This window comes from Macaca mulatta, chromosome 3, assembly GCF_049350105.2.
Source record: "Macaca mulatta isolate MMU2019108-1 chromosome 3, T2T-MMU8v2.0, whole genome shotgun sequence".
Classification (NCBI taxonomy): domain Eukaryota; kingdom Metazoa; phylum Chordata; class Mammalia; order Primates; family Cercopithecidae; genus Macaca; species Macaca mulatta.
This window is the reverse complement of record NC_133408.1, coordinates 84124423-84147921: the sequence shown is the minus strand read 5'-3', so window position 1 is coordinate 84147921 and position 23499 is coordinate 84124423. Positions and strand designations below refer to the sequence as shown.

Sequence of the window (23499 nt, the reverse complement as noted above, 5' to 3'; positions counted from 1 at the left end):
TGACCTGTTTTGTAAATCGAAATTTCCCATCCAGGTTTTGCGTGTGATGCTCCCCACGCGGGCCAGGCACTGTCTCCGTAGTAACAAGCACAGCTCCCTCCCCCCGCAGGTCCTCCAGAGCAGGTCCTTCTGGAAGAGTCTGGGCCAGCCACAGAAGCACTCTCAGGCCGACAGCTTTATTTCCTGCTGTAAATTAATAAATGGTTGTTCTGAAACCAGCCTCAGGCCACCTATGTCCTTTCTTGCCTGGCTGGCCCCAGGTGGGCTCCACGAGGAGGCCTGGGCTAGGGGTGGGGGACACCCAGAAGGCACAAGTCCACTGACCTCATGCAGACCTTCGTGTTTTTCCTGTATGGGTGAAACTAAATCAAATTGGTATTTATTTGTGTGTTGGCTTAAAAACACAGTTCCTACCTTTGATTAAAATGAGCTCTTGGGAGTGCCAGAGGGGGAGGTCCTTTTATATGCTAATCTTGACCTAAGCAATTTGGTGGAAACAGTAACTTTTATATGGAACAGAGTGCTGAGGTTGTTGTGGGTTTTTTCTTTTGTGTATTTTTCTGCTTATGATAATGCAAAAACATAACTCACGTTCACAGTAGATGGAATGTATGTTTGTATTATTGTTACGTTTATGATGTTTGCTATGGAGTAAACAAGAGGGTCTACAGAACGCGTTGACGTCGCCTCCATAACCCACAGCATGGTCAGTAGGGCCCCACCGATGTTTGTATGTGTGCAAGTGTGCAGCTCGGCACCATGGGGAGGTGTCTTCTTACACGATCAGGGGGCTCTTGCTGCCACTTTCCACTTTGTCCCCTCACTATGTCCCCCGCACTGTTAATGAAGCCTCAACAGCATGATCTGACAGCTGCATACTTCTTTGCACAGTATTTACCCATCCCCAGCCTCTCTGACCCTGGGGTTTGGGCAAGGGAGGACAGTATTTGGGCTTCTGAGGAGTTTTGGACAAGCATGTGCCCCGCCAGGCAGGAGCTGGAGTCCCCAGGCCCAGAGCAACATCCCACAGGGAGGCGGGTGGACATTCCTCCCTGCAACTGGCAGGACGTTCCCCAGGCAGGTGCATTCCGAGCCCCCAGGGCTGTGTTGTCCACTCTGCTCAGGGCCCAGGCATCCTGGGTTCTAAAAAGTAGGTCTGAGGTGACCCTACTGGAGACAAGCAGCTGGACACACTCATTTCTGCTTGTGAGACCCAAACTCGCTGTGGCCTGGGCCGGCACCCAAGCACGTGCCTTATCAGCACGGGAGTTCCTATTTTGTATTTGACTTTTGTATTTAACATGACTTCACACACGAGTCCCACATTTTGACCGAGATCACATACTCACTTATAGGAAACAACATTCCCTCAAGTTGACACACCACTGATAGCTGGGTGCTTCCTCGATTAGCAAGCGTTTAGGAGGTCTCTAACTTCTCTTCTCAAAAATGGCCTGCCATGACTGTTTCAGTTATTTCAGTAGCGTTCACTTCCAAAAGCACAATTCACGTCAATTCTTCCAAACTTGGAATCTGGGTAGCTCATACAGCCCCAGAGAGAGTTCCCAAAGCTCTTTCCTGCTTTGGCCCAAGGGCTCCCCACCGCCAGCTTCGGAGCCCAGTGAGAGCTAAAGTCCTAACTTATCCATGCTTTATGAGTCTGCTCGGGCTGCTGCAACAAAGTACCACCAACCAAGCGGTTTAAACAACAGATATATGTTTTCTTACAGTTCTGGTGGCCAGAAGGCAGAGATTAGGGCTGGTTCCTTCCTAGGGCTGGGGGGAGAATCTGTTCCTTACCTCTCTCCTTGGATTCCAGTGCTGCCTGCAATTCTTGGTGCTAGTTGGCTTCTAGATGCATCACCCCAATCTCTGCCTTCACAGTTACATGGTATTCTCTCTGCATGTGTCTCTGTGTCCAAGAACACCCGTTTATAAGAACGCCAGTCACATCTCCAATATGACCTCATCCTAACTTGACTAATTACATCTGCTACTATCCTATTTCCAAATACAGTCACATTTTGAGGACTGGGCTTCCACATACATGAATTCTGGGGGATGCAGTTCAGCCCAGGATGCAAGCTGAGCCCAGGTCTGCCTTGTGGAATCTGCCACTGTGTGCAGCTACAGCAGGCAAACACTTCCCAAATCACACTCCTCAAACATAAGCTTCACAGGACATTAACAGATGCTAGGTGTAAAAGGGGTTCTGTGAGAAAAGGAGTTTGGGAACCAATAGGTTAGACAATGCTTCCTTCCTTCCTTTCTTTAACTGCAGGACTTCTCAGGGCCTTTAATGGGATCATCTGTACTGTGAATCTCCAAGAAGGGAGTATGAGGTTCATCCTTTTCTTAACCTATTTGACCACAGAAATCTTTATTCAAAAAGGCTCTGGAGGGCCAGGAGTGGAAGGAGAAGGAACTTCTATTCTTAGGACTCAACACTGGCCCCTTTCTGAAACCTGTGTGATCCACTGAAGCCACAACAGATACTTCTGATGAAATGAACACATTAACAAAGAAACACATGGCAAGAGCCGGGCAGAAACCTCTCCTGTCCATCAACCTGATGTCCACAGGCTCATCCAAGGAACACCCAAATTTGACGGCTCCACCCCACAGCAGCAGCCACTGCCCTGGGGTCTTTGTGGGTGCATCTCAGAACGAGAAAACCCCAGCAGAACACTTTCTGCTCTCTGCCCCTCTCAGCAGAGTGGTGTGGCTGCCCCTCTCGGCCTCCTGGGGACCAGGCGCCCCTCCCATCAGAGCCCCTCTCTCAGGGGCAGGGCCCTTCCCACCCACCTGTGCAGGAAGCCACTCGCTTCGGTGCTTCAAAGTCTCAAACCTGCCAGGTCCCTGGTCACCGTTCTGCTAAATTTCCTCCCAGATACTGAATGGCTCATCATCCGGTCAAGCCAGGAAAGTATATTCAGAGACACCATTTTCTTCACATTTTTGACAATGCTATGAGCAGAGCACAGACCATTTCTTAACCAAATACGCTCATGACAAAATCCCCCATATGCCCTGGTGAGGTTCACAGGGGAATGGTGATGCATGGGAGCGCTTCCACATTTTCACATGGGTCAACGTGGTCGTGGTCACTTCCAGACAGCCAGATCGAGTCTGTACAGGTTTTCCTCCCATATGTTGACAATCCCGTATAGCAGTGGTCCCCAGCCTTTCTGGCACCAGGGACTGGTTTTATGGAAGGCAATTTTCCCACAGACTGGGGCGGGGGCTAGGGAAAAATAGTTTGAATAGAATGAAACCGTTCCACCTCACATCATCAGGCGTTAGTTAGATTCTTTTAAGGAGCGCGCGACCTAGATCCCTCGCTTGCGCAGTTCACAATAGGGTTCGTGCTCCTATGAGAATCTAACACCGCCGCCGATCTGACAGGAGGCAGAGCTCAGGCCGTGATGCTGGCTTGCCCACGGCACATCTCCTGCTGTGCAGCCCAGTTCCTGGTCCGTGTACTGGTCCCAGTACTGGTCCGTGGCCTGACGGTACCCGGCTGTATAGGATAGCAGAACAGTGTGATTTTTGACTTGTTTCTGTAACACTGTCTTCAATTTCGGCCTCAGGGGCCTCAGGTTTCATACTGCCCAGACCCACTGCCAGGATCTGCTACAGCCAGGACCCTCTGGGTCATCCTGGAGAGCTCAAGGCAAGAAAGCCAATGACAGCAAGGCAGTGGGCAGCAATCTGCAGTCGGGTGAGGTCCGACTGGCTCTCAAGGCTCCACACATCCCCAGAAAGCTAATTCTCCCTCTTCCCACCCAGCATCCCACACACCTGGCTGACCCCTCTCCAAGGAAGGAAACCCCCAGTCTCTGCCTCTCTTCTCGGGTCCTCCTGCTCTCACCAAAGTCCCCAACCCCAAGGGACCACATCAGACGCCCCATCTGTGTATCACAGGGCCGACGGAAGGGGTGCAACAAGAGGCAGGACAAGGGCACAAGCATCCTGGGATGCATGCTGCTGATGTGATGGGTGGCCTGATACGTGGCGCGCACAGGTAGCAAAAGGGCTATGGAACAGACAGTTGGTCCCCAGGCACTGATTGCTCCCTCTCTGTCCCGGCGACCAGCCCAGAACAGGCATGCAGAAGGCACTGGGCAGTGCTTGCCCAGGGATGGTGGGAACGCTGGGGCTTGGCTGCACGTGCCCTGGGATTGATTGGCAATGTCTGCACTGAGCACCAGAAGGGGACCACGGATGCACATCATGAGATCTCTATGTGTGATTTAGAAAGATCTATGAGTCAACAGGCTACCTCCTGGCCCTGGATCAGTCCCTCCTGATTTGTATAAGTGTCATCTCCTGGCCCTCTGCTCCTCATCTCCCCAAAGGGCACCCAGGCCAGCACCCTCACCACCTTGGTACCCTGCCCATAGCTTGGCCATATATAGGCTGGTGTATGTTTGTATGACAATTCTGTGGGGGTGCTGGCCTCTCTAAGACCAAACAGGACCCTCCCAGGACACTGCGGCAGTGCACCCACCCCGCCCAACAAAAGATCAGCTAGGTCCCAGGGAACAGCAGAGTCAGATACAGATGGAGATTGGCAGATGCTGATGGTGTATCCTTCCCAGCAGGCGCTGCACTTTCTGTCCCACCTGGGATGCGGAAAGTCAAGGGAAGACAATCAAGGCCCACAATTCTGGACTCAGAAAAGCCAAGGGGAGATTAGAAAGATGGGAGGTTTGAATCAGGAAGATCTGGGGTGAATTCTGGACTTATAACTTAGTGCTGGTCTGCAAAATGGGTTTGATGATACCTATTACACAGGGTTGATGTGTTAGAATAACAGGTGTCTACCTCAAATGACACTGAAAAATAACTTCTGGGTAGATTTTTTAAAAATACCTAAATGTAAACAAACAAACAAACAAACAAACAAAAAAACCCTAAAAAATGTAAAAAGTAAAGCTTAAAACATTGGTCTAGCACGTGAGAAGCTTGGAAGTCATCACTCCTGTTCTTACAGACAAAAAGCTAAACAAACTGAAAATCAACAACTCTTCTTAGATCCATCAGAGAGCTGAGGTTGCAGGAAAACTGCTGCCTCCAAAATTGGCAGATAGAGAGAATTACAACTTACCATCACTTCTCAGCCTTTCTTTAAAATCAAGTGTGGAGAATCACAACTTACCAGGGCAGAAACCTCCATGGAACCAGTACTGGGGCAGGAAAACCTAAACTGTAATTGCCGAATTGCTAAATGCTCAGCGTAGACAAGTCTGAGAATTCCAGGGTGCACAGCCTTAGCAGGGCGCACCCACACTTTTGTAAGTTCTACCTCCAGGAGCCCTACCAGGTTCTCACAGCAAAGACTGCAGGAAAACTCCCCAGGGCTTCTAGCAGGGGGAGGAGAAAAGTATTCATTTTGAAATGTGCCAGAGCGTTCTGTTCTTCTTAACAAAGCCTGCCCTCAGGAGAAATTATCTTACTACAGCCCAACCTGCTGGGGCTTTATCAGAGCCAAACCTGCCTTGGGGAAGGGAAATACCCAACTCCAGCCCCCTCCAGCCACCCTGTAGTACATAAGCCAGTGGAAGGGAGAGACTGAGAAGCACTTGTGAAGGTCACAGCACAGGGGCAGGCACACGCTGACTAAAATACTGAGGCCTAATTATAGGAGTACAGAATGCTTCCTTTCCCCCAACATCCTGCTGTCACATTACTGAAGGCCTGTTCACCACATCCCTTTTACCCAGTACATCATGTCCAGCTTCCAATAAAAAACTACAAGGCTTATAAAAAGGCAGAAAAAATAGTCTGAAGATACAGAGCATGCACCAGAACCAAAGCTTTTGGGAACTATCAAACCGGAAACTTAAAACAACTGTAATTCCCATGCTAAAGGCTCTAATGGGAGAAGTGGACAACATACAAGAACAGGTGGGTGATATAAGTAAAGAGATGGAAGTTAAAATGCTAGAAATAAAAAATGCTGTAACAGAAATAAATAATTCTTTGATGCAGACTAGACACAGCTAAAGAACCAATCAGTGAGTTTGAAAACGTATCAATAGGAACTTCTAAAACTAAAATGCAAAGACAAAAACAGAATGAAAAAGACAAAACAAAATAATCCAAGAACTATGGAAAAATTACAAAAGATATAAACGCATACAATGGAAATATCAGGAGGAGAAGAAAGGGGAAAAGCAGAATAAATATTTGAAGTAATGTTGACTGAGGCTTTCCAAAATTGAAGCCAGGCACCAAACCACAAATCCAGGATGCTCAGAGAATTCCTAGCAGAAGAAATACCCCAAAGTGTACATCTGGTCATATCACATCAAACTGCAGAAAATCGAAGAGAAAATCTTGAAATAACCCAGAAGCAAAAAATGCCTTACCTTGTCAAGGGGCAAAGAAGCATTACATCAGACTTCTCAAGCTCACAAGAAGAGAGTGGAGTAAAATATCTAAAGTGTTGAAAGAAATGAACCACCAACCTAGAATTCTGTATCCAGAGAAATTATCCATCAAAAATAAAGGAGAAACAAAGATGTTCTCAAACAAAAATTGAGGCAATTGGTCACCAGTATACCTGCCTTGTAAGAAATGTTAAAAGAAATTATTCAGAAAGAAGGAAAATGACATAGCTCAGAAACTTGGATCTACATAAAGAAAGGAAGAGACTGAGAGAAGAAATAAGTGAAGGTAATATGAAATCTTTTTTCTAATTATTCATTGATCTAATAGATAACAATTTGTTCAAAATAATGATACCAACAGTGTATTTGGTAATTATCATTTATGGATAAGTGAAAGAAAGCAACATTATCAGGGATAGGAGAGAGGAATTAGAAATACTCTGCTATAACCTATAAGGTATTTGCATTACTTCATTACCTGTGAAATGGTATAGTGTTATTTGAGAGTGGACTTGGGTTAGTTGTAGAGGTATATAGGTATATTGCAAACTCTAGGACAACCACAGAAGAGAAAGAGGAAGAGAAGAAAAAGAAGAAGAAGGAGAGTAGGAGGAGGAGGAGAAGGAGAAGGAGGAAAAGAAGGAGAAAGAGGAGGAGGAGGAGCAGGAGGAGGAGGAAGAGGAGGAATGCTAAGAGAAGCAAGAGAGGAGAGAAAATGGAATCATATAAAATGCTCAATTAAACCACAGAAAGCAGAAAAAGAGTAGAAGACAAAAAAAGAAACAAAGAAAAGAAGGAAAAATAATAAACAGAAACAAATGTGGTAGCTATCAATCCAACTATATCAATAATCACTTTAAATGTCAATGGGTCTATATACGCAAATTAAAAGACAGAGATTGTCTTATTGGATCAAAAAACAAGACCAAACTATATGTCATCTACAAGAAACCTATTTAAATATGAAGACACAAATAAGTGAAGAGTAAAGGCATGGATACTACTCAAAGTTATATCTACAGATTCAAGTGAAATTCCTATCAAAATTCCAATGACTTTTTTGCAGGGGGAAAAAAAAAAATCTTAAAATTGATATGGAGTCTCCAGGGACAAAAAAATGGTCAAAATAATCTTGAAAAAGAAAAACAAAGTTGGGGGACTCACATTTCCTGATTTCAAAACTTAATATAAAACTGGCCAGATGCAGTGCCTCATGCCTGTAATCCCAGCACTTTGGGAGGCCGAGGAGGGTGGGTCACTTGAGGTCAGGAGTTCAAGACCAGCCTGGCCAACATGGCCAAACCCTGTTCTCTAATAAAAATACAAAAATTAGCCGGGCATGGTGGTGCACACCTTTAATCCCAGCTACTCAGGAGGCTGAGGCAGGAGAATCACCTGAACCCGGAAGGTGGAGATTGAAGTGAGCTGAGATCATGCCACTGCACTCCAGCCTGGGTGACAGAGTAAGACTCCATCTCAAAAACAAAACAAAATGAAAAACCCAACCTGAATACAAAACTATAATAATCAAAATGGTCTGAAACTGGCATAAGGACAGACACAGAGACCAATGGAATAAAATAGAGTGCCCAGAAATAAATTCTCCAATATATTGATTTTCAACAAAGGAATAAAATAGAGTGCCCAGAAATAAATTCTCCAATATACTGATTTTCAACAAACCAATATATTGGTTATTCAATGGAGAAAGGACAGTCTTTTCAACAAGTGGTGATGAGGAAACTGGGATACTCACATGCAAAACAATGAAGTTGGATCCTTATCTTATACAATATACAAACAGTAACTGAAAATGAATCAAAGACCTAAATTTAAGGCTAAAATTATAAAACACTTAGAAGAAAACATAGGTGGAAATCTTCATAACATTGGATTTGGCAATGATTTCTCGGATATGACATCAGAAGTGCAGGCAACAAAAGAAAAATTAATTGGACTTCACCAAAATACAAAATTTTTGTGCATCAAAGGACACTATCAAGAGAGTGAAAAGACAACCCACAGAATTGGATAAAATATTTGCGACTCATCTATCTGATGTCGGATAAATATAGGAGAACTCCTAAACGTCAATAACAAAGAAACAAACAAGCCAATTCAAAAAATGAGCAAAGAACTTGAATAGACATTTCTCCAAAGTAGATATGCAAATGGCAAATAAGAGATGTTGAAAATATGTTCAACATCACTAGCCATGAGAGAAATCAAATCAAAACCGTAATGAGATACCACTTCACATCCATTAAGATGACTATTATAAATTTTTTTTTAATTAAAAAAAGCCTGAAAATAACAAGTGTTGGTGAGGGTGTAGAGGACTTGGAACCCTTGTGCATTGCTGGTGGGAATGTAAAATGTTGCAGCCACTGTGAAAAACAGTTTGGCAGCTCCTCAGAAAGTTAAACATAGAATTACCATATGATCCAGCAATTCCACTCCAAGGTGGATCCAAAAAAAATGTAAAGCAGGGACTCAAACAGATACTTGTATACAATATTCATAGCAGCATTATTCACAATAGTCAAAAGTAGAAGCAACTCAAATGTCCATTGACAGAAGAATGGATAAATAAAGTGTGGTCTATATATACAATGAATATTATTCAGCCTTGAAAAGGAAGGAAATCATGTCTACAACATAGACGTATCTTGAGGACATTACGCTAAGTGAAATAAACCAGTCACAAAAGACACAAATACCACATGATTCCCTTTATATGGGATACCTAGAATAGGCAAATTCATAGAGAGAAAGTAGAACAGTGGTTGCTGGAGTGAGGAGAGAAGGGGAAGTCAGTTTTTAGTGGGTACAGAATTTCAGTTGGGGAAGATGAAAAAATCCTGGACAATGATTGTGGTGATGGCAGCACAACAATGTGAATATACTTAATGTCACTGAATTGTATCCTTAGAAATGGTTAAGATAGTAAAATTTTTATGTATATATGACACAATTTAAAAATTAAAAACAAATAAAAAGAATAATTTTGATTAGCCAAATCAAAATACATATAACTGAACTGTCTACATGAGTTAGAGAAAATAATCGTTTTAGGATCAATAATTTGCGATTGACCATTCTTTGTCCATTTCTGGACTCTACCATTTATTGTGTGATCCTGAGAAAACTCCTCATCTGTAAATGGAGATGATAATAGTATCTCTTAGAGCTTTTGGAAAAGTCAAAAACAATGTATAGTCTGGTGCCTAGTAAAATGCTCAATAAATGTTAATCATGATTATTTCTTTCATGGATAAAGAATGGATTCTTTAATGGTAAATTATACATAATGTATAATTTTGTTTTACCATAATTTAAAAAAGCAAATGGATGGAGAAAGGTGTAGCATGCTAACAATAATTAAAATAAAGCTGGAGTAACTTTATGTATATGTGTGTGTGTGTGTGTGTGTATGTGTAGTTGTTCAGACAGGGTCTCGCTCCGTCACAATCATGGCTCACTGTAGCCTCTACCTTCCAGGCTCAAGAAATCCTCCTCCCTCAGTCTCCCAAGTTGATGGGACTACAGGCATGTGCCACCATGGCTGGCTATTTTTTTTTATTTTTTGTAGAGATGGGGTCTTGCTATGCTCCCTAGACTGGTCTCAAACTCCTAGATTCAAGCATTCCTCTCACTTAGGTGCTGGGATTACAGGTGTAAGCCACCACGCCCAGCTATATATAGTAGAGACAGGGTGTTGCTATGGTGCCCAAGCTGGTCTTGAACTCCTAGGCTCAAGTGATTCTCCCACCTGGACCTCCTAAAGTGCTGTGATTACACGTGGGAGCCACTGCACCCACCCAGAAGTAACTATATTGATATCAGAAAAAAAAAAAAAAACAGATTTTACAACAAGGGAAATTATTGGGAATAAAGAAGAGCACTACCTAATAATAAAGGGTTCAATTTTCTAAGATGATATGCAGTCCTAAACATGTGCATACCTAACACAGAGCATCAAAATATGTGAGGCAAAAACTGATGGAACTGTAAGGATAAAAAGAGGATTCCACTATCATTGTTGGTGACTTCAACACAACTCTATCAGAAATGGACAGATCCAGCAGGCAAAAAATCAGTAAGGACATGATTGAACTCAACAGCTTCATCAATCAACTAGCTCTAATGGACATCTATAGACTACTTCATCCAACAACAGCAGAATACATTTTCTTCTCAAGCTCACATGGAACAATCACCAAGACAGACCGCATTTGGGGCCATAAACACATCCTGATACATTTAAAATAATAGTAATCATACAAAGTATGCTCTCAGACTGCAATGGAATTACACTAGAAATCAGTAGCAGAAAGAGAGCTGGAAAAGCCCAAAATACATGGAAACACCACACTTCTAAATGACACACAGACAAAAGAAAAAATGTCAAGGGAAATTTTAAAATATTTTGAACTAAATGAAAATACAACTTATCAAAATTTATAGAATGCAGCAAAGGTAGTCTTTATTATTTATTTATTTTTTAGGGACAAGGTCTCACTCTGTCATGTAGGCTGGAGTGCAGTGACACAATCATAGCCCACTGCAGTCTTGAACTCCTAGGCTCAAATGATCCTCCCGCCTCAGCCTCCTGAGTAGATAGGACTACAGGCACACACCACCATGCCCTGCGATTTGTTTGTTTGCTTGTTTATTTGTTTGTTTAGAAACAGGATTTTGCAGGGCCGGGCGCAGTGGCTCAAGCCTGTAATCCCAGCACTTTGGGAGGCCGAGACGGGCGGATCACGAGGTCAGGAGTTCGAGACCATCCTGGCTAACACGGTGAAACCCCGTCTCTACTAAAAAATACAAAAAAAAAAACTAGCCGGGCGAGGTGGCGGGCGCCTGTAGTCCCGGCTACTCGGGAGGCTGAGGCAGGAGAATGGCGTAAAAACCCGGGAGGCAGAGCTTGCAGTGAGCTGAGATCCGGCCACTGCACTCCAGCCTGGGCGACACAGCGAGACTCCGTCTCAAAAAAAAAAAAAAAAAAAAAAGAAACAGGATTTTGCTATGTTTCCCAGGCCAGTCTTGAACCAGGTGATACTCCCACCTTGTCCTCCCAAAGTACTGGGATTACGGGTGTAAGCCATTGCACCTGGTCAAAAGTAATCTTTAGAGGAAAATTTATAGCATCAAGTGCATACATTTTGAAAAGAAGAGGCCAGGCACAGTGGCTCACGCCTGTAATCCCAGCACTTTGGGAGGCCGAGTTGGGTGGATCACCTGAGGTCAGGAGTTCGAGACCAGCCTGGCCAACATGGTGAAACCCTGTCTCTACTAAAAATACAAAATCTAGCTGGGCGTGGTGGCGCATGCCTGTAATCCCAGCTACTTAGGAGACTGAGGCACGAGAATCACTTGAACCAGGAAGTTGGAAGTTGCAATGAACCGAGATTGCGTCACTGCATTCCAGCCTGGTAACAGAGTGAGACTCGGTCTCAAAAAAAAAAAAAAAAAAAGAAAAGAAGAAAAGAAAAATCTAAAATCAGTAATTTAAGCTTCCACCTTAAGAAACTAGAAAAAGAAAAGCAAATTAAATCCAAAGTAAGCAGAAAAAAAGAATAAAAACTAGAGCACAAATCAATGAATTGTGCAAACAAGAAATTGATACAGAAAATCAACAAAGTCAAAAGCTAGTTATTTGAGAAGATCAATAAAATTGGAAACCTGCTAATCAGGTTAACTAAGAAAAAAAGAGAAAAGAGGCAAATTACTAATACCAGAAATAAAAGTGGGGCCACCACCACAGATCCCATGGATATTAAAAGACTAATAAAGAAATACTATGAAAAACTCTATGGCCATAAATTTGATAGCCTAGATAATATGAACCAACTCCTTGAAAGATACAATCCTCTAAAACTCACACAATGAGATATAGATAATATAATGTAAATAGAACTGAATCTCTAAAAGAAATTGAATGAGTGATTAATAATTTTCCAAAACAGAAAGCACCAGGCCCAGATTGGTTCATTGGTGAATTCTACCAAACATGTAAAGAAGAAATCATATCAATTTTCTAAAATCTCTTTTAGAAAATAGAAGCAGCAAGAATACTTGCTAATTCATTCCATGAGTATTAGCATTACCCTAATACTAAAACCAGACAAAGACATTATTTAAAGAAAAGAAATATACAGACCAAAATTTCACATGAACACAGATGCAAAAATTCTCAACAAAATATTACCAAATTGAGTCCAACAATGTATAAAAAGAATTATGTATCATGATCATGCGGGATTTATCCCAGGTATGCAAGTCTCGTTCAATATTCAAAAATTAATTACTATAATCCAATGCGTCAACAGGGTAAAGAGGAAAAATCACACGACTATATCAATACATGCAAAAAAAGCATCTGACAAAAATCCAACACAGTTTCACGATTAAAAACTCTCAGCAAACTAGGAATACAGTGGAGCTTCCTAAACTTGATTTTTTAAAAATCTACAAAAGACCTACAGTTTACACCATACTTCATGGTGAGAAACTGGATACTTTCCACTAAGATTAGGAACAAACCAAGATTTACACCATACTTCATGGTGAGAAACTGGATACTTTCCACTAAGATTAGGAACAAACCAAGTATGTTCCCTTTCACCACTGCTATTCAACATCTTACTGGAAGTCCTAGCTAACATAATAAGGCAAGAAAGGGAAATAAAATATACACTTATTGGAAAGGAAGAAATAAAACTGCCTTTGTTCATAAATGATATGTCTATACAGAAAACCCCAAAGAATCAACAAAAAATTCCTGAAACTAATAAATGATTATAGCAAGGTTGCAGGATGCCAGGTTAATATATAAAAGCCATCTGCTTTCTCATATATCAGCAATGAAAGATTGGAACTGGAATTTTAAAACACAATACCATTTACATTTCATCCTCCAAAGTGAAATACTTAGGTATAAATCTAACAAAATATGTACAAGATCTATATGAGGACATTTACAAAACTCTGATGAAAAGTATCAAAGAAGAACTAAATAAATGCAGAAACAGCCCATGTTCATCAATAGGAAGATGAAATATTGTCAAATGTCAGTTTTTTCCCAAATTAATTTACCCATTCAATGCACTCACAATCAAATACCAGCAAGTTATTTTGCATATGTCAACAAACTGATTCTAAAGTTTATATGGGGAGGCAAAAGATACATAATACAATAACCAACATGATATTGAAGGAGAAGAGCAAAGTCTGAGGTTTGTGAATACCAGATAGAGAAAGGATAGCCTTACCAACAATGGTGCCAGAACAACTGGATATTCAGATGAAAAAAAATGAATCTAGACACAGATCTTACACCTTTCATAATAATTAACTTAAAATGGGTCATAGACCTAAATGTAAAATGCAAAACTTTAACACTTCTAAAAAATAACATAGAAAATCTGGATGACTTTGGGTTTGGTGATGATTTCTTAGACACAATGCCAAAAGCACAATTCATGAAAGAAAAAATGATAAATTTGACTTAAAAGTAAAAAGTTCTGTTCTGTGGAAGACACGAGAATTAAAAGGAAACAACCACAGACTTGGAGAAAATATCTACAAAACACCTATCTGATAAGACTGGTTTTCAAAATATACAAGGAACCCTTAAAATTCAACAATACAGAAACAACCAGTTTAAAAATGGGCAAAAGATCTGAACAGATACCTCACCAAAGAAGATATATAGATGGAAAACAAGCATATGAAAATATGCTCGATATTATAAGTCATTAGGGAATTGCAAATAAAACAACAAAGAGCTATCACTATACACCTATTAGAATGGCCAAAATCTAGAACTCTGACACCACCAGATGATGGTAAGAATGTGGAGCAACAGGAATTCTCATTCATTGTTGGTAGGAATGCAAAATGATACACCCACTTTGGAAGGGAGTTTGGTAGTTTCTTACAAAACTAAACATATTCTTTACCTTACACTCCAGCAATCACAATTCTTCGTACTTATGTCCACACAAAAACCTGCAAACGGATGTTTATTGCATCTTTATTCATGATTGTGAAAACTTGGAAGGAACCAAGATGTCCTTCAGTAAGCAAAGGAACAAACTGTGGTACATCCAGACAATGGAATATTATTCAGCTAAAAAGAAATGAACTATCAAGCTACACAAAGACAGCTTCCTCCTCCCCCTTAAGGAGGAAACTTAAGTGGCCATTGCTGAATAAAAGCAGCCAGTCTGAGAAGGCGACATACTGTATGAGTCCAACTGTATGACATGCTGGAAAAGGCAGAACAATGAAGACAGTCAAAAGACCAGTGGTTGGCAGGGGGTGGGTGGAGGGAGAGACAAATAGGTGGAGTACAGAGAAATTCTGGGGGCAGGTGAAACTACTCTGTGTGATACTGTAATGACAGATACATGTCATTCTACATTTGTCCAAGCCCATATAACGTACAATAGCAAGAGCAAACCCTAATGTAAGCTATGGGCTTTAGTTAATAATATATTAATATTGGTCCATCATTGTAATAAGTGTGCCAAACTAATGCCAGATGTTAACAACAGGGGTGGGGAATGGTGAAGGGGAATATGGGAACTCTATACTTTCAATCCAGTTTTTCCATACAGATAAAACTGCTCTAAAAATGAAGCCCATTAATTTCTTTTTCATTGTAAAGAGAAAAAAATATATCTTTAAAACACCAGGATAGAGAAGGACTTTTTTAAACCACAGGCAGAAAAGCATATATCACAAGGAAAATGCCTATATATTTGCCATAGAGTGAAATTTCAAAACTTCACTGTGACCAGAGACCCTGAACAACATTAGGAAAAGGTGTTTCAGGGACTCTAAAGTCTTCCCCTGGAGCTGTCACCACCCCGGGAGACATCCTGACTGTAACACCCACTTACGTATGGCCCTCTCAGTGTACAAGGGTTCCCTCCGGGGCTCTCAGGCCACAGTGAAAGACGGGGCTATGCTCCCCATGTCACAGGCACCAAATGCTTTGCCGAAACCATGACAGCATGGATGTGGAGGTGGGATCAAACCAGACCCCTCTCCCCTAGCCAGGCACAGCGGCTCATGCCTATAATCCCAGCACTTTGGGAGGCCAAGGTGGGAGGATCGCTTGAGCCCAGGAGTTGAAGGTTACAGTGAGTTATGATGCATCCCTGCACTCCAGACTGGGTGGCAGAGCAAGATCCAGTCTCAAAAACAAAACAAAATGAAACAAAAAATCCCCAACCCCCTCACCAACCTCTTGCCACCCTGCACAGGTCCCCTGAGGTGCCCTGCACTGGCTCAAAAAGAGTCTCCTGGGCAGATGGACGGGGCACTCCTGTAAGGTGGAGGAGGTGGGAGCAAGAGGAGAATGAATCATGGGACTTGAGCCAAGCAGAGCCCTGGGAATGGGAAGAAGCGGGGCTGGGATTTGGCAGCAGGACCAAGTCAGGGGCGAGAGGCCTTGGGTGCAGTGTTGGCTCACTCCATCACTCGGTCATGCTGGCTGCGCCAAGGCAGAGGCAGTGGGCGTCGGAGGCAGCTCTTCCAGCTGGAGAACAGACTTTCACATTTTCTGGATTCTTGCGAGCCAGCTGATGTCATGTTGTTAGCTTGACACTGGCCACGATGGGCATCTTCACACCACAGAAATGGGCAAACACCACCCACCAGGGACCCCACCCCCCGTTAAACATTGACCAGGGCACCACTTGAGAGGGGAGATGATGTGGCCGCCCTCTACATACCCCAAATACCCAGAGGGAGAGGGGCCGAGGGGCAGGGTGGGAGGAGACCTGACAGGCCAGAGACCACCTAGGGGCTGAAATTATACGCTCTCCATGGGAGCGAGAGAGGAGAGGGGGTGAGCACCCTTCCCGAGGAGTGGGCCCACAAGGGAGCCAGTCTGACTGGGGGTTCTGAAAGCCATGGTGGGCTGGGCTGGGATCCCCGCAAATCCAGCCTGTCCTGTGTAGCCTCAGTGGGAAGTTCCCCCTTCCGGGGAGGGTCTGGGACTTCTGTTCATTCTGTATAAGCATCCATCTCTCTCTTTCGCTTCTCTGTTCTCTGAGGTGAACCATATTCTCCAGAAATCTTCAGCAACAGATGCCTTCCTTTAGCAACCCCACAGGAGCTGTGCCCCAGAGCAATGGCCAGGACCCCAGTGCGGGGGGGTCTTCATTAAGCAAAGAGCAAAATAAATACAGAGATGAAGACAGGAGGGTGGACCACCCAGGAACACCTGTAGCCCACTGTGCCCATGCTCTTCCAGCAGACTAGGGGAGGCCCGCAGGTCAGGCCTGGTCTCTAGGGTGGAGAGGTCCAGCCTGTCTCTTAGCCCTGGAGCTGGCCTTGAAGCATGTGGTGGATTCTGCAGATAACGCACAAGGGTTGCTGGAGAACTATCACTCAATCTGGCCATGCTGGGTCCAGTGAGCAGGAAGAGGGTGTGGGCAGGAGGAAGAGGTGTGAGCAGAGGGAGGAGGGTGCGGGCAGGAGGAGGAGGGTGTGAGCAGGGGGAGGAGGGTACGGGCAGGGGAGGAGGGCGTGAGTAGGGGGAGGAGGGTATGGATGGGGGAGGAGGGTATGGGCAGAAGGAGGAGAGTGTGAGGAGGAGGAGAGGGTGTGAGCAGGGGGAGGAGTGTGTGGGCAGTGGGAGGAGGGTGTGAGTAGGATGAGGAGGGTGTGAGTAGGGGAGGAAGGTGTGAGCAGGGGAGGAGGGTGTGAGCAGGGGGAGGAGGGTGTGAGTAGGAGGAGGGTTTGAGAATGGGGAGGAAGGTGTGAGGAGGGTCTGAGCAGGGAGAGGAGGGTGTGAGCAGGAGGAGGTGAGCAGGGGGAGGAGGGTGTGAGCAGAGAGAGGAGGGTGTGAACAGGAGGGTGTGAGCAAGGGGAGGAAGGTGTGAACAGGGGGATGGAGGTGCGAGAAGGAGGAGAAAGGTGTGAGTGGGGGAGGAGGGTGTGAGCAGGGAGAGGAGAGGGTGAGCAGGGGGAGGAGGGTGTGAGCAGGAGGAGGAGGGTGTGAACAGGGGAGGGTGTGTGAAGAGGAGGGTTTGAGGAGGCTCAGCATGGGGCCTCCTGTGTCATCGGCACCATCTGGCCCCTGGCACTGGGAATGGTCTGCCTGGGCTCACTGCATCTTTGGAATTCCTCCTCCGCCCACATGGAGAGGCCATCATGCACATCAAGGGCCAACCCACTCCTTGGGATGAGGCCACAGTTCCTGTGTCCTAGGGCCTTGGTCCTGTCCTCATGAGAGGAGTGGAGCCACAGTCTGGAGGAGGTGGCCCATTAGCCTAGGGCCGCCTGGAAGGAGCCTGTGGGAACTTTAAGGGGAACTCTGAGAGCTGACCCTTGTTGAATTTGTTTTCCTGTTTTTACCCACTGAAGCTTTCATTTCTTTTTCTGTGAGCTGTTGATGCTTATATCTGTCATTCATACTTCAATTGGAGTTTTGGCCATTTTCTTTTTTAAAACTGGGGGGCCTCATTCTGTCACCCAGGCTGGAGTACAGTGGTGTGAATGCAGCTCACTGCAGCCTCAGTCTCCTAGCCTAAGTGATCCTCCCACCTGGGCCTCCCAAAGCACTGGGATTCCAGGCCTTATTGACCTATAGGAGCTCTTTCCATATCAGGAAAACCACCCATTCACCTCACGTAGCCCAAATGCTGGAAGGGCCTGCTGTGGCCTCACCCACACAGGATGTGCCCAGGAGGCATGGGGCAGGCATGTTCTTGTTCTGTCCCCTAACACGAACGTGAACACCTTAAGCACAGGGCATGTCTCTTCTCTTTGCCTCTAGAATCCAGATGTGCGGAGGGCTAATTGCCAGGGCTGCCATCCCGACTCTCACCTGAGAAATTCCAGGGACAAGCTGAGCTGCAGGATGAAAGAAGTGCCCACGGTAGGTGGAGCCAGGATGCCAGATAGGAAGGCCCAGGTGGCTGGGGGAGGAGAGACAAGGCCTGCCCCATGCCTGTGTGTGGTGGCGCCCAGCATAGTGCCCTGCTCCTGGGTCCCCAATCCCAGCCCCCAGCTTGCATCACATGTCCCCCTCCTCTCCTCACAGCTTGCCTTCCCTGCTCGGGGGCTGCTGGCCCTCCTCCTGTGCATCCCCCCACTTCCTTGGACATCCCCTTCAGAACCACGCTGCTTGCTGCCCTCTCTGAGCTGGATTCACAGGGACACCCAGAGGGCTGGGCAAGGTTCCCCCAACGTGTCTACTTTGGGAGGATGAAGGCAGAAGTGACACTACAGAGAGGGGGAGGTGTGGGGCCTCCAGCTCCCACTCTGTCTGGAGGGCAAGGCCCCGTCCTGCTCAGGGAATGCAGGTGACCACTAGCCCCAAGAACAGCCATGAGGCACAGAGAAGGCGCTTTGCCCAGCAGCAGGTCTCACACATCAGGCGGTGTGTGAGCCCCTCGTCTCTCCTCATGAGACCAGAGGCTGAGCAGACCATCCCTCTCCGGGGCTTCTGTCCATGGCCAGCCTGCCCTTTACTGCCTGCCAGCCGGAAGGCCCAGAAGGGTCCAGCAAAGGCACTGAGGGAACAGAGTTGCGGTGACCAGCCTGGCTTGGCTTAGCCCTGTCTGGGGAGTTGTGTCCTCAGGTCTGGGTGGGTTGACACCTACCCCAGAGCCCTGCCCAGCACAGACCGCCTGGCCCAGTAGGCTCCCACCACCAACGCAGATTCCACAAACCACAGCAGCTGTGCTGTGCACTGTCCGGGAGGAATGGGTAGGCACCAGGTCACGCCCCAGAGAGGAGAGAGGGGTCTCACCACAGCCAGGCTGGTGCTCCTCCCTGCAGGCGGCTGGGACAAGGGGCAGTTCACAGCCGCCCAGCTGAAGCCGGGCTCTGGGGCCAGGGTCAGCCCACCCACCTGGGGTCCAGGCCATCTGCGCTCCTGGCCTGACGGGAGAAGGGACACAGACAGCCGCTTTAAGGCCATTGAGCTCTCAGGACTGCCCGAGCACTGCACGTCCAGGGGCTGCCCTGGACCACATCGGGGTCTCCAGCTCCGTCGCGCCCCTAAGCACAGGGCATGGGGAGGGCCCTCGGGAAGGACGGGCAGAAGAGGTCCCCATCTGAGGAGTCCTCTGACCCCAGAGCGCGGGCGTGGGCTGGGGTGCGGTGGGGTCGGGACTCTGCGCCCGCGGTGTCCCAGCTATATAATGGACACAGCCACCTTGCCCAGGCAGGCGCGCCCGCGGGGGAGCAGTCAGTCCCTCACCCCAGTAGTGGGACCTGGGTGGATACAAAAGCCAGCGACACCAGCCCATTCGGAAGAAACTGGGGACGAGAGAGATTCCGACGCCAGCACCCTAGGGGCCTCACTCGGCGTCCGCGCAGCCTCTGACCCTTCAAAGGCGGCGCTTCAGAGCAGGTCACGCCCCTCCTGGAGCGGCGGCCCGCTGGAAGTCACCGCGCCAGAGCAAGAGTAGAAGCCCAGGCTCCGGAATGACTCCCGCCAGAGCCAGGCCGAGGCCGCGCGGCTCGCGAAGGACGCGCGGGAAGAGCCTTTCCGCCGGCTGAGCGGTGGGCGCCACTGTCAGGGACCCCGGGCTCGCCACGCCACGCACGGAACCGCACGGGGTCCACGCATGATAGCCGAGACCGGACGGGGGCGGGGGCGCTTTGGGACTTACTATAGCCTTGTGTCCGCTTGCTTCTTTTTTCCTGCAAGCTGCGCATCAATTAAAGTACTTAGGGTTTTGTTTGGTTTCAGATCAATCAGATTTCATCCTTCGAAAGTTTTATTCTCAAGGAATGCAAAAGGATTTTGGAAGCTTAGAAATGTCCACGTAATCAGACTGTGCGGCACCTGCACATGGGAGAGGTGAGCTGTGGGGCAAGTCTCAGAAGAAAGAAATGGGGCTTTCACAGAACCAGTTTTTGGGGCCAGAAGGGACCCGAGAGAGTCAAATGACCCAACCCTTCTGGTTCATAAGTGGGGACGCTGAAACCCAGAGAGTTATATGGCAGCCCAAGGCCACACAACCCAGTGGCTATGTCATGTGCAGTGGGAGGGGGCCATGTATTATGTCCTTTAAAAATGTCCTTTGTACACCCGCATTCATAGCAGCATTATTTCACAACAGCCAAGAGGCAGGAGCAACCTGTGTCTGTCGACAGATGAGCAAAATGCACACAATGGAATATTATTCAGCCTTAAAAAGTAAGGAAATGCTGACACAGGCTACAACATGGGTAAAACTTGAGGACATTATGCTTATTGAAACAAGGACAAACACTGTCTGATTCCACTTATATGAGGTCCCTAAAGTTGTCAAATTCATAGAGGCAGACAGCAGAATGGTGGGTGCCAGGGTGAGGGAGGGGAATGGGGAGTCGGTGTTTAATGGGGACATTTTCACTTGGGGAAGAGGAAAACGTTCTGGAGATGGATGGTGGTAATAGTTGCACAACAATGTAAACACACTTACTGCCACTGAACTGTTCACTTAAAAATGGTGAAGACAGTAAATTTTTCTGTTATGTATATTTTACCTTAATAAAATAATGTCCTGGTATGGTATGTAGTCATTATCTCTGAGGAATCATTAAGAAATAATGACAGAAACTGGTACTTACAATGCTGTCTTTAAAATCTGGTTTTTATTTTTATTATTTTTTTACTTTTTTGAGACAGTCTCATTCTGTTGCCCAGGCTGGAGTGCAATGACGTGACCTCGGCTCACTGCAACCTCCACAACCCCCTGGTTCAAGCGATTCTCCTGCCTCAGCCTCCTGAGTAGCAGGGATTACAGGCACGTGCCACCACGCTCGGCTCATTTTTGTATTTTTAGTAGACATGGGGTTTCACCATGTTGGCCAGGCTAGTCTCGAACTCCTGACCTCAAATGATCCGCCCACCTCAGCCTCCTGAAGCGCTGGGATTATAGGAGTGAGACACCGCACTCAGCCAAAATCTGGTTTTAAGAAGAACTCCTTTATTACCATGTGGCAAATCAAACTCTTAACCTCTAGTAACAAACAAGAAAAACTCAGAGAAAAGAATCCCTAAGAATTCCAGACAGTAAACCATAAACTAAAAGCAATGCGTGGCTGTGAGGGGTGGCAGGCAGGACTGTTGTGCCCCAGCATGTGCCCCTGAGGCTGGCCCCGGGCGCTTGCAACCCTCATTTATATCTCTCCCAGCCCCAGCCCCAGGTACCCAGAGGGGCTGTTCTGCCCCTACGAGCACCACACCCTGGCTCTGCAGTTCTGAGCTGTGTCATCCTTCACACAGGCCCCCCACCACCCCAGCTCCAGGCCTCAGGGACAACAGTGGGAAACCAGAGGCCTTTGGGCCTGTGTCTCTGCTCCCACCTGCAGATGGGACAAGGGGAAGGGGTGGGTGACTGGCTCTGCCCTATCCCTACTCTGGACAGGGAAGGGCAGCTGCATGGCTGGCTCCCTGCACCATGGACTGACCCTCACAACACTCCAAGAGGTGACCCTTCTCCTGCCCAGGGTCATACAATGAGGCCCAAATGAGGCACAGGCCCATCCTCACCAGGAAGTCACACCTGCTGGAGACTTTCCCTTGCCACATCACTGTCCCCATAGCCCAGAGGGGGAAACTGAGCCCCAGTGTATGCTTCCTGCTGGTGATGCCCCCGTGGGTGACCAAGGCTGGGAAGAGCCCCACATTTACCCCAGGGCAGTGAGGCCACAGAAACAGCTCAGGAGTCACAGGGAGGCTGTGCTCTGGTCCATCCACACTTCAGAGCCTCCATCCTCGGTGCCAGAAAGTGGAGGTGAGTGGAATTTAAAATGACAACTCTATTCCAGCATCCTCAGCCCACGGTGTGGGAAATAGCTCAGCCAGGTGTCAGTGGTGGTGGGGGGAGGTGGTGGCAAAGACCCAGAAGCCCAGAAGTGCCTGTGACACTCTCAGGGGCTGCAGAGCCCCAGAACAGCCTTCAGAGCTAGGGACGAGCTACTGAGGACCTGGGAGGGCAGGAGAAGGAGGGCCCCCCAAAAGACAGGATCCTTTAAGTGAAAGAAAGGAGAGGGAGGAAGAGGGACAGAAGGAGGGGAGGACGATGAGGCTGGAGAAAGAAACAGCCCCAGGTCCTGCCCGGGAGGGGTGCCCCATAAAGTGAGGGGAGTGCCCAGTGACCATTGTCACCACACCAGGAAGAGCCTGGAAAAGACCAGGAAGCAAAAGAGGGAGGAAAAGCGGAAACATGAAGTGAGAAAAGAGGGAGAGAAACAGAGAGAAAGAAAGAGTAACACCTCCCGCAAGACAGGCCGTCCTGGGTTGGAGGTCATGTGGACAATTGGTCAAGATAAGAATTTGTGAATGTCAATCAGGGAATAAAAATGTAAGAATAAAATGAATCTGGCCTCAGGCATGCAGAGGAATTGTGAAAAGCACCAAAATCACAGCTTTTCTCAGGGTTTTTGACTGGGAGGGGTGTTCTCCGTCAGTCCCTGGGGCTGTTATGATGAAAGGATGGGGATGGGGATGGGGTGGCGGCGGGCAGTGGGACCAGGACAGCTGGGTCCCCAACTCTGTTGAAGGAGGAGCACAGGCTCGGCCACATTAATTTCCAGGGAGACAGCAGGACCCTTGGGGCTGGTGCGCTTCCTCAGCAGCGGCCTTGTGACCACACATGGTGCCTCAGAAGTCCCACACTGCAATGGAAGTCATCCTGCTGCTATGAGTCCCCCACAAGGACTTGAGGGGCCTAGGCTTTCTCTGAGGAAGGAAAGAGGGCACAGGCGGAGGGGACCCCTGAGGCCCACCTCACACTGCAGTAATGGGAGCTACAGCCCCAGCCTTGCTACAAAGGCCTGGTCTGGAGTTTCTGATGGGACATTCCCAAAGGCCACTCAGGAAACAAGCAAAATAGAGTCCCAGAATGTGAGGTGAGGCCCAGATATGGGGTGAGGCTGTGGGGGCAAAGTTCGGAAGCCAGGGCACCTACTGGGTTCCTAGTCGCAGTGGAACCCTCAGTCACACAGCCCTGAAAGTAAGGTGGTGCAGATGGCATCTTCCCCTGTGCTGGTCTCTGGAAAGGGTCACCCAATGTGTCATGTGTCTCTGAACTCCAGGTCAGAACCCGCCCCAGGCCGGGCTCATGTGAGGGCTCAC

General features: G+C 46.9%; 2 protein-coding genes across 42 annotated transcripts in view; one reads left to right on the top strand and one right to left on the bottom strand.

Annotated features, from left to right (window-relative positions):
* Window positions 1–23499, top strand: part of OGDH (oxoglutarate dehydrogenase) — a 474703-nt gene that overhangs the window by 62079 nt on the left and 389125 nt on the right. The gene's annotated exons all lie outside the window — the stretch shown is intronic.
* CAMK2B (calcium/calmodulin dependent protein kinase II beta) overlaps window positions 1–23499 on the bottom strand; it is a 109754-nt gene that overhangs the window by 73790 nt on the left and 12465 nt on the right. For 3 of the 41 annotated variants that reach the window (XM_028845812.2, XM_028845804.2, XM_077996876.1), the window contains exon 1: window positions 1801–1951. The exons of 37 other annotated variants lie outside the window; for them this stretch is intronic. Coding sequence is in view for 1 of the 4 variants with exons in the window: in XM_028845825.2 (XP_028701658.2) it covers window positions 5–30 (26 nt within the window). In the remaining 3 variants the exon portion in view is untranslated. Of the gene's footprint in view, window positions 1–4; window positions 187–1800; window positions 1952–23499 lie in introns of those variants that run through there. One more of the 41 variants, XM_028845825.2, reaches the window with a different exon arrangement.